This window comes from Microchirus variegatus (genome assembly GCF_963457635.1).
Source record: "Microchirus variegatus genome assembly, chromosome: 18".
Lineage (NCBI taxonomy): Eukaryota > Metazoa > Chordata > Actinopteri > Pleuronectiformes > Soleidae > Microchirus > Microchirus variegatus.
In genome coordinates, this window is record NC_139819.1 from 19,028,870 (window position 1) to 19,039,862 (window position 10,993).

At 42.2% G+C, this 10,993-nt stretch overlaps 1 protein-coding gene across 1 annotated transcript in view; it reads right to left on the reverse strand.

Annotated features, from left to right (window-relative positions):
- Nucleotides 1–8,385, reverse strand: part of LOC310939807 (phospholipid-transporting ATPase ID-like) — a 46,481-nt gene extending 38,096 nt beyond the window's left edge. Inside the window, exons 1-4 of the mRNA XM_083904651.1 lie at nt 8,255–8,385; nt 6,411–6,469; nt 5,088–5,201; nt 3,047–3,145 (exon numbers count right to left, since the gene is read on the reverse strand). Of these exons, the coding sequence (XP_083760777.1) occupies nt 3,047–3,145; nt 5,088–5,201; nt 6,411–6,469; nt 8,255–8,297 (315 nt within the window). The 5' untranslated portion in view covers nt 8,298–8,385. The remainder of the gene's footprint in view (nt 1–3,046; nt 3,146–5,087; nt 5,202–6,410; nt 6,470–8,254) is intronic.
- Between the last annotated feature and the right edge of the window lie 2,608 nt (nt 8,386–10,993).

Here is a 10,993-nt window from a genome sequence, read left to right on the forward strand (position 1 = left end):
ATCAGTGGCAGATAAGCTTCCTTGTTTTAGCGCAAGCAGACGGTTAGCAACATCGCTACTTTGAAAAGAATGATCGAACATGCGGCTTAATTCAGTGGAAAAATCAGCATAGGAGGGTGGTCGAGTCTGGGGATTCTGAAATAAAGCTGCGGCCCACTGAGCGGCTCTCCCGGTGAGTCGGTTAACTACAAAAGCTATTTTAGCTTGATCTGAGGGGTAAGTAGTAGGCTGTAAGTCGAATACTAGTGAACACTGGAAGAGAAAGCCCGCACATTTGTTCAGTTCCCCTGAAAACCATTCAGGGGTCGGAACAAATGGCTCACGAGTAGATACAACCGGTTGGGAGACAGGTGGAACCGAGAGAGGCTGGACAGGCGGGGGTAACGAGTAAGGAGAATGAAGCAAAGACCCGAGGTTAGCTGCTAGCTCTTTAATGGGCGTAGCTACGTCCGTAAGTAGCGCCTCGTGACGACTGATCGCCTCACCGTGAACTGTTAGCGCTTGTCTAAACATGTCTTTCTCTGCCGAGTCCATTTGTGGTCAGTCCGTACTGTTACGGTTTCCCTTTAAAGGGAAATGACTAGGAGAAATGGAGGACTCGAATGCAGAGAGGACAAGGTAAGTATGTAAAAAAACAGGTTTATTTAGCAACGTAAACAGACGAGTTAGTATATAGCGAGGTTGTGTGTCTGAATACGTGTGTGCGTGACGGGCAGCAGTGGGAGCGAAATGTCGTCCGTGACTCCACAGCAGTGTAAAGTTCGTGGTGATGTTCCAAGGGAACGAACTCACTCTAGGTTGGAGCAGGAAAAGTTCAGGAGTCTCAGCGAGACGTGGCGAGGAGAGAATGGCGGCAGCGCTGCTGGCTGGAGGTGACGAGAGGAAGACGACGAAGGCGGAAGTGATTCCGGAGGTGTAGGAATCCAAGAGTGCTCCGTGTCTTCTCTGGGGCAGGAGACGTGAAGAGGAGAGAATGGCGGCCGCGCCGCTGACTTGGAGGTGACGAGAGGAAGAAGACGAAGGAGGAAGTGATTCTGGAGGTGTAGGAATCCATGAGGATTCCGTGTCTTCTCTGGGGCAGGAGACGTGGCGACCTGGACAGAACGATCGGTAAGTATGGTGTAAAGTCAAGTTTCTAGTAGCAAGGTTCAGAGTGTCTTTACCGGCTAAAGCGAAACAACGGACTGACGCTGGCAATGAGCGTGGTCCCGCCTTAAAAGGAACCCCGGCTATAAAACTTGTAGTTCTTAAAAGATAAATGTTAGTATCAGTTTTAATAAATTGATATAAAAAACCTTCTTGATGTCTTCGTTTTTATAAAATTTGTAAAAATAGTTTAACTCGTATGTCGCCGTTGTTGTTTACGTCGCAATGCACTCTGGGTAGTGACGTAAAAAGGTTGTACTGGGGGCTTCGGGACCCTGTTGTGACTGTTCAGCACAAACATGTAATCTGTTCAGCCTTTTCAATTTGAACCCGAGCGAAACATACAGGAGGAGGACAGCACTGACAATGTTTCACAAAACGAGCATCAAAATGAAGCGCAAGAAAGACGGGATGAGGCGAGAGTGGGACAAAACCTGTGGTGTACGTGCGGCAACTGCGTCTCCATATATGGATATACAGTGACGCGGCGGTGGTTTTGTCCCACTCTCGCCTCATCCCGTCTTTCTTGCGCTTCATTTTGATGCTCGTTTTGTGAAACATCGTCAGTGCTGTCCTCCTCCTGTATGTTTCGCTCGGGTTCAAATTGAAAAGGCTGAACAGATTACATGTTTGTGCTGAACAGTCACAACAGGGTCCCGAAGCCCCCAGTCAACCTTTTTACCTCACTACCCAGAGTGCATTGCGACGTAAACAACAATGGCGACCTACGAGTTAAACTATTTTTACAAATTTTATAAAAACGAAGACTTCAAGAAGGTTTTTTATATCAATTTATTAAAACTGATACTAACATTTATCTTTTAAGAACTACAAGTTTTATAGCCGGGGTTCCTTTTAAGAATCTTCTGGAAGCTGATCAGACGCAGCTGGGGCGGAACCGCGCAGGTGGAGACAATCACCAGCGTCGTCAGGAAAGTAGGTCAACCAGGCCTCCTGCAGGAAGAGAAGAAGAAAACACGGAGCGGCACAAAACAACAACAGGAACTTAAAGGGATAGTGTGAGTGTGGATCGTGACAGACAGCACTGAATTAAACAGGAAAATTCTATTAAGTAAACCACTGACTCTATGATGATTTCTGACATGATCACTTCCAAATTAAGAGATTGTGTTATCATTTCCCATAATGTAGTGTGGGTGTGTGAGAGGGAGGAAATGTGGGAGGAACTGGGTCATAGAAGAAACACACATGACAAATATTCCACTGAAATAGACACTGACTAAACCGTCGTTTCTCAATCGTCATCTCCCTTTGTGTCTGAAGCTGGTGGAGAACCTGCTCAGATCAAATGAAGCCTGACCACTGTGACCTCATTAAAATAACATATGGTCCAGGACAGATGCTGTGACCCAACAATAAAAACACTCCTGTTCTCCTTCTCCAGCAAATGTTTAACCCTAACATCAGTTATTACCTCTTGGTGGTTTGCTATTAGGTTATTGAGTGTTTTCCCTTCCACTGTTTCACATTCTGCTCCCTCTCAGTTCTCCTAAAACAATAAAAAAGAGTCTCCCACTAAAGGTTGGTCTATGTGACATATACAGTCAGAGTGAAGAAAGGGGACATGTTTGCTGTTGCTTTATCAGCCTCGATTCCCCTTTTTTCAACAGACCAACCAGAAAACTGAAAACTGTGGGGCAATAGTTTCACAATTCTTCAAAACTTCAAACTCACACTTGTTGAAATAGTTGAAATGAAACACTGGCTGTGGGTTGTTATGTTACATAGACTGATGAGAATAAACGATGAATAAATACAAATGACTTTATCAACAGCCATCAAATATCATGCAACTTTTTAGATTTCATTTGATATTAAAACACACATTTTAAATAGGTCTTGACAACATTATTGGCTCTGTAACTAGTCTCACACTCACAATATCATCAGTGGCATCTTTGGCTGCAGTCACTGACAGCACGAGGACCAGAGGCACAACAGTGGTGAACCAGGACAGAGAGGAGATTTCAGGAATCACCTGCACAATCAAGATCACTATCACGACATGGAGTTTATTTTTTGGAATGTATTGTAGGAAGAAACATAAGACAGAAAAAGAGGAAATGTTCAAATGTCAGAGTGAGAGACAGAAAGTATATGTGAGACACAGGAAACATACTGTACACATGACACTAGGCCTGGGCGATATATCGATTTTATCGATTAATTCAAGTTTTTTGTTCTGGACAATTCAAAAAATAAAAACATTGATTATTTTATCCTCTTAATACGGCGTACCTTTTGCCCTCGGGAGATTCCGTGCGGAACCCTCCTACTCGTTTCCCTTCCGGACATGGACACCGATGCACACATAGAGACAACATGGCTACCGTAAACGAGTGCGAGAATTTTGTTCCCAAGATAGGACTAGTATCTTTAGTGATTTGAAACTGGTTTGAGTGTGCGGCGACAGACGTGGAACAAGTGACTGCACGCTGCAAAGTTTGTTTAAAGCTCACATAGAGTGGTCCTGTTGCACATATATGTTAGTTATGGAGGTCTACTTACATACATTAACTAGTTTTTATGGTCAAAAACCTCCTAGTTGCTGTAAACAAGCCGATAGAAATCTGCCAGAGACAGAGTGTGTTGTGATTGGCCAGCCAGAGTAGAGCCTTCCTAACTACCTTGTGATTGGTCAGTACCCGGAAGTGACATAATTAGCACACCAGCTCTCAGAAGCTAAGTTAATTGTTTTAACAAAGTTTAAAAATAGCTTCGTCACGACTCCCCGCCACAGTCCCTTTTATGACTTTGACCCGGAGTCAGACCCAGAGTCAGAAGACACTGTCGCTCGTGAAACACCTCCACAACAGACGTTATTCTTCTTCTGCGTTTCAATGTACGCGACCGGATGTACCCGGACTAGTGCCCGGAGCAGGAAGATCTTCTGTTCAGGAGACCCGGTGTTTACGTAACCGGACCGTTTTTTTTCAGAGATCTCGCTACATCAGAATAATTATTTTGTCTTTAGTAGTTAAAAAAGTCAATTTTTTTATACATGAATCGGGGATTTTATTTTTAGGCCATATCACCCAGCCCTACATGACATGAGAACAAACATCACAGGAGAGTAGATGTAGATCTACACATGCAAGGGTATAATATATAAGTTAAAAAAAACATTGCAAATAGTGAAAAGAAAGTGTTAAGACATGGGTGTATCAGAAAAAAAACATTTTCCATTGAATAGCTTTTTACTTGTGTGGAGGCATTTACATAAATATCATTAAAAACATAAAGTGGTTTAGATTCCATTGAGTTGTGATTTGATACACTTTAGTTTAAACCAATGAATAAAGTAATTGCATGAAATGCAATCAATCTAATAATAGTGTATTATAGCAGTCATGTGGATACATTTAAAACAAATATAATTAATATTGCTATGATAATGTATCATTCATTTTAAAGTGCTGCTATGCAGATTTCTGTAGAGCAACGAAACTGATTTGCACATAATGAGACAACTTCCTGCCACACTTCTTTAATTTATCCATATCCTCTTCAGTAACCACAGAGGTTCACTGTGTTCAACTGTCAATGTGTGAATGTGTTGTGTTTCTCACGACTCGCTCTCTTTAATGTGGTGCTCAGGGCCCATATCAGGACCAGTTTCATTTCCATTGTGAGCCAAACGGTGTGGAGAGTCCTCCTTAACACTTTTTTTTTAATCTTAGAGGACATTGTAAAGCCTTAAATTCAGGTTACAGAGTTTTTATGCGTATTGCAACAAGTCAGTACATCACAAGAGAGAAAAGTGTGTAATTTGCTATGTTTGTCTATGAGTGTGTGTGTGTGTGTGTGTGTGTGTGTGTGTGTGTGTGTGTGTGTGTGTGTGTGTGTGTGTGTGTGTGTGTGTGTGTGTGTGTGTGTGTGTGTGTGTGTGTGTGTGTGTGTGTGTGCGTGTTCCCTCTGACCTGAAGCACCAGCAGAAAGAGGAAGTAGGCATTAGCGATCCTCTGGAATTGTTCAAACAGGTTGAGAGGTATGAAGGTGAAGAGGTTGTACTTGTTGGTTTTGATGCCGTTCGTCTAGCAGAGGAAAGAACAAGTGACTTAATTTCAACGACGAATGTTGTTTGATGGTTTATTGCAGTGTTTCACTGCCCTGGTCCTCAGGGAACAAGGGAACACTGCCCTGCATCTTTTAGATGTTTCCCTGCACCGACACACCTGATTCAAATGTTCTGCTGTTCATCTCAGGTGTGTTTAATGACTTTAGTAACATATCAAAGTACTGACAGATACTGAACTTATATATGTTTATATCTATATCTATATATATATATATATATATATATTTGGTAGAGAATGCAGAAATATCCAAAACAGCACAGTTTTCACACACCAGCTGTGACAATGATAAATAAAATACACAAAAACTCCCAACGCACTACAAACAGTGTGTTTGTGTTCGTTTAAAACAGGATTTGTAATAAAGTGCAATCTTTGTGATTTGCATCACGCTGTGGTTTCAGTTTGAAAATGATTTCATTGTTTTTTTTTAGTTTTTAGATATTTCAAGCTTTACTGCAGTTCCAACAAATCTAACATTTTTATGTATGAATTAAAGCTGGGCTTGGCAATATATGATCAATATTTCCATGACAATATTGCAGCATATTGTGAATGAATTGATCTGAGAGAGCATTCCTGACTAAAAAGAGCTTATTTAGGATTTTGTTTGATTTTTTTCCCCCAAATAGTTGAACAATGAATCAGAAAACTGTTATATACTGACAGGAGGAACATTTCTGCATCATTATGATAAGCACAGAAAGATCATTATCACCTATTTATTCTTATATATGTTAGAATTCTAATCCTGTCCATTTTGGTCACTCCAGTCAAGTTATGTCTCACTACACAATGAAAAACCTGAGAGCTGAACCATGAACCAATCATATATTTTACTTCCTGAAAAGTAACTGTGGAAAGTGATGCTGAGTTTTGTCCTTTGACGACAATGGCAGAGTGAACAAACCAAAGACGATGATTTTATTAAACTCTTTTGATTTTGGCTGACGTCCACAGTCTCCTGATAATGTCCTTGACAAACTAGAGTTTTTCTTGTGTGTCTGAACTAAATGGTGGCAAACTGTTGTCTATGAGTGATAACAGCTGTAAATTCTCTTCTCTATTTTAAGAAGCAGTCTTGAACAGGAGCGTCAGTGTTTCCTGGGTATCTCTGAGTGAGCATCAACAACACTCTGATACAGACACACACATATTAGTACTTACTGCATATTTAAATGACAGGTTGTATTCTCTGTCATTGGCACGGAGTTTCCTCTCCAGCTCTGATAAGAGAAAAAACACAACAGGAATAGATTTGTTTCTTTCATATTAACACAAAAACAGTAACTGATATCAAATATTGTATTATGTGAAGTTTTATCATCACAGTCCAGCTGTGTGATCTGAACCAAACCCTGTAACCCAGCAGAGTAGAAAAACCTGTTTGTTTACCTTATAAAAGTGGTCTTCATAATTTTTGAGATAAAATGATCTTGTTTTTAATTTGCTCCTCCTCTGTAGCAAAGAAACCATAACAAGTGAACTTTGACATGGTCATGTCCATGTTTGGGAGACAACCATCAACATTTTCTGACATTTTATGGACCAAAGAACTCACTGATTCACCAAAACTAAAAAAATAGTCCATGCATTAATCAATTGTGAAAATAATAATAAGTTGCAGCCCTAGGTCTGTTTTTCTAACTTTATATGAACTTTTCTTTTCCCTATCTTGGGGTCACCACAGCAGAGATTTCTTTTAATTCCTGCTCTTCTTGACACAACCTGACCATGTATCCAGACATGGGACTGGCACAGGGACCTCACTGGATCACTGGATGTGACTGGGATGGATTTTGACTGTCCAGTTAAAGCGGACCTAGACTGGAAGTTCCAATTAATGCTGTTTATTACAGTTCAGCCATTGCTGAGAACGCTGTGTTTTATTGTAATCTTGGGCTCAGCGAGATCTCTGAAAAAACCCGGTCCGGTTACGTAAACAGCAGTTCTCCTGAACAGCAGATCCTCCTGCTCCGGGCACTAGTCCGGGCACATCCTGTTGCGTACATTGAACCGCAGAAGAAGAATAACGTCCGTTGTGGAGGTGTTTTTCACGAGCGACAGTGTCTTCTGACTCTGGGTCTGACTCCGGGTCAAAGTCATAAAAGGGACTGCAGCGGGGAGTCGTGAAGAAGCTATTTTTAAACATTGTTAAAACAATGTTTTGATAATGAGTAGCAGTGTATCCACCGTTCCAGAGGGGGGAGCTGCGCTTCTGAGAGCTGGTGTGCTAATTATGTCACTTCCGGGTACTGGCCAATCACAAGACAGTTGGGAAGGCTCTACGCTGGCTGGCCAATCACAACACACTCTGTCTTCTGGGGGTGAGATTAATGTCTGAAATATCGCAGCTCAGCACAGCGTCAGAAAAGACAGATTTCCGCTTGTTTACAGCAACTAGGAGGTTTTTGACCATAAAAACATGTTAATGTATGCAAGTAGACCTCCATTACTAACATATATGTGCAACAGGACCACTCTGTGTGAGCTTTAACAATGACCAATGGGGGATGGGGTACTGTGCCCAGGGATACCCCAGCCCTGGACCGAGTGGGGACTCAAACCGGCAACCCTTCAGGCACAAGCTAAGCCAAGCTGCTGCCTTTGTACTAAATATACACACAATATACTAAAAGGCTTCTTACAAACATGTGGTGTTGACGTGGGATATGAGCCTTTTATCAAACCTCACCTGTGTCTTGGGAAAAGCTACATTAGTATGTTTTATTTTTTACTTTAACTGTAATATATTTGAATAAATAAAATCTGTTAACACTATTTTGCATCCTGACTGTGTCATTTTTCAACATGTGGTCATGACATGGTCTCCTTATTCTAGAGCGTTCCATGGAATAACACCTCCTTTTTCCTTTTTCAGACTAAACTGTAGACTGTCATGCTTTCTGAGAAACACATTCAAATATAAAATTTAGTCTTTCAATTAGGGCTGAACAATTAATCTATACACTCATATATGGCCAATATGATAGTATTTGATGAGGACTTACCTCTCTCTTCCCTCCTGACACAGTCAAGGCCAAAGAAAGACATGATCTCCTCCTCCTTCTGCTATTTGTCCATCATAACCGTCTGTGAGGAAAGAGCGAGAAATTAAAGTGAGTGATGTAAAAAAAAAGCATTTTCCCGTAATGTGCTCTATCAGGGGATGGTTTATTCCCTCGTTGTATGGCTTTTTAAACTATGGCTGGAGACAGATTTTACTGGAGTTTGAATTGAAAAAACCAGCCAACACCAGTAAGTACGCAGATAATGTCATATGTCACACGTAACAAATATGAACAACATAATACTGAGTGAAGACTATTTTTCTCACTGATTTTTAACATTTTAACTTTGTCAACATGTCAATGACAATTTTAAACCCAAACGTTGTCTATCTCAGCTTTTAAAATGGGAAGATGAAGAGGATTCATCATTGTTTCACAGTTCAGTTGTAAGCGTTGTGTTTTTCATTTATTGCCTGAAAATGCATCAAAACCAACATTTATCACCTCTTACTCATGTAAAGTCAGTTATTTTAGTTAATACTGTCCTCAGGGTGTATGCACATGTGTCGATCCCTTACATCAGGGGTGTCAAACTCATTTTCACTGAGGGCCACATCACCATAATGGTTACCCTCAAAGGGCCAGATGTAACTGTCATACAGAATAAATGTAACCAAATATAATGTAAAATAAAGGTAACTACTCTGTAACATATTGCTCAATAACTTTCTGTATTTATTACTTATCGAAGTTATTATAGATGTAACCCGGTCCGCGATGGTGTTTCTTGACAAACTAACAGTTTTCAGAGTCTGTATCTGGTCGGGGGAGACCTGCTCACACACCTTCAGCATGCACTGCTTCAAAAACACACCCTCAGAAAAAGACTTTTAAGCATGGGTGATTTCTTCAGCCACAATAAAGCAAGCTTTCACTGCCACATAATTTTTGGTTGTGGCTTTGTGAACACATTCTGCTGTGATCACAGTCTCAATCTCAATTTTACTCGTCGCATGATGCATAAACAATGATACACTGCGATCTAGTGGCAAATGCCATCACTTAGCGGATAACCCAATCGCCATGCATTGTGGGAAATGTAGTTCAACGCACGCCTTAAAGCTGCATAGACCTATTTTAACACAGATTGAACACAGATAAGACCCTTATTCACTTTGCCTTGAGTTTGACACATGCGCCTTACAGAACACTTCGTCGTTATGTTTGGTTAATAATAAAAGTAATAAAAATGAATATGTCACAATCCACATTTCATGTCTCTCATTGTTTTTATTATTGTTGTGTTGCTGCTCCGTGTTCTCTCTCTCTCTGTCCCAGCAGGGGACGTGGTTGACCTACATCCTGGAGAATGACGCCAGTGATCACCACCACCTGCAGAGCTCCTGCCCAGCTGTTCCTGATCAGTGATCATGAGGGCTTATAAGGCGGGGCTTCGCCATTCTCTGGCATCAGTTCCTTGTTTTCGTTCAGCTGGTAAAGACTCACGTTACTTCGCTACTAGAAACATTGACTTTTAAACCTGGTAATTACCTTAGCTTCCGTGCTCAGGTCACCACGTCTCCTGCTCCTGGGAGAGACACGGAGTCGCGGCGGATTTCCAACTCCTCCGGAATCGCTGCCACCTGTGACTCACCAGATCCGTCTTCTCCTCCACGCCAACGAAGCAGCCGCTTCTCTCAGTGATCCTCATGGACATCAGTACTCCTCCCTGCTACACCTGCGAGTGAGTCCGTTCCTCTGGAACAAACGAACGAACACTGTTGCCACGAAGGAGCCGCTGTGGAGAGCTGGCCCAGCTGCATTCCGTTCAAGTGTTCTTTCGTATCGTACATTCTTCTGTTAGCACTTGTCCACCTGGTAGCTAATAAAATCATTATTTTACTTACCTACCGTTGTCCTGTCTGCATCCGGGTCCTCCTAAAACATCTTAGTTTCCCTTTAAAGGGAAACGTGACAGTAGGAACTGACCAATGGATGGACCCGGCAGACAGTGATAGTTTTAAGCAAGCGCTAACTAGCCACGGGGAAGCTATTAACCGCCACGAGTGTTTGCTAGCTCAAATAGCATCCTCCGTAAAACAGCTAACAGCTAGCCTCGGGCCACTACTCCACTCCGCTTCACCTGTCTCTCCACCAGTCCAGTTACCTCCGGCATTTTCGTCACCATCCCTCGTTACACCCACTCGTGAGCCATTTGTTCCGACCCCCGAACGATTTTCGGGGGAGCTGAACAAATGCGCTAGCTTCCTTTTTCAATGCTCTCTGGTGTTCGATTTACAGCCGGCTACTTACCCATCAGACCATGCTAAGATATCATTTGTGGTAAATTTGCTCAGTGGGCTGCGGCTACGCTCAGTAACGCACACACTCGCCCCTCTTCCTACGCTGTTTTCGCTACAGAGTTAGTTCGCGTCTTTGATCACTCTTTCCACAACAGTGACATCGCTAACCGCTTACTTTCTCTAAAGCAGGGTAATATCTCTGCGGTCGATTTCTCTGTCAATTTTCGCATCCTCGCTTCTGATAGTGGTTGGAATGACGCGGCCTTGTGGGCTATATTTTTACTTGGGCTAAACGAGGAACTTCAAGACGAACTAGCTACATGCGATATGTCTCCCAACCTTAACTCTCTAATCGAGCTAGCTATTCGCCTTGATGGCCGACTCAGACAGAGGCGACGTGATAGGCGACGTTCACCACCTCCACCGAACCGCCTCG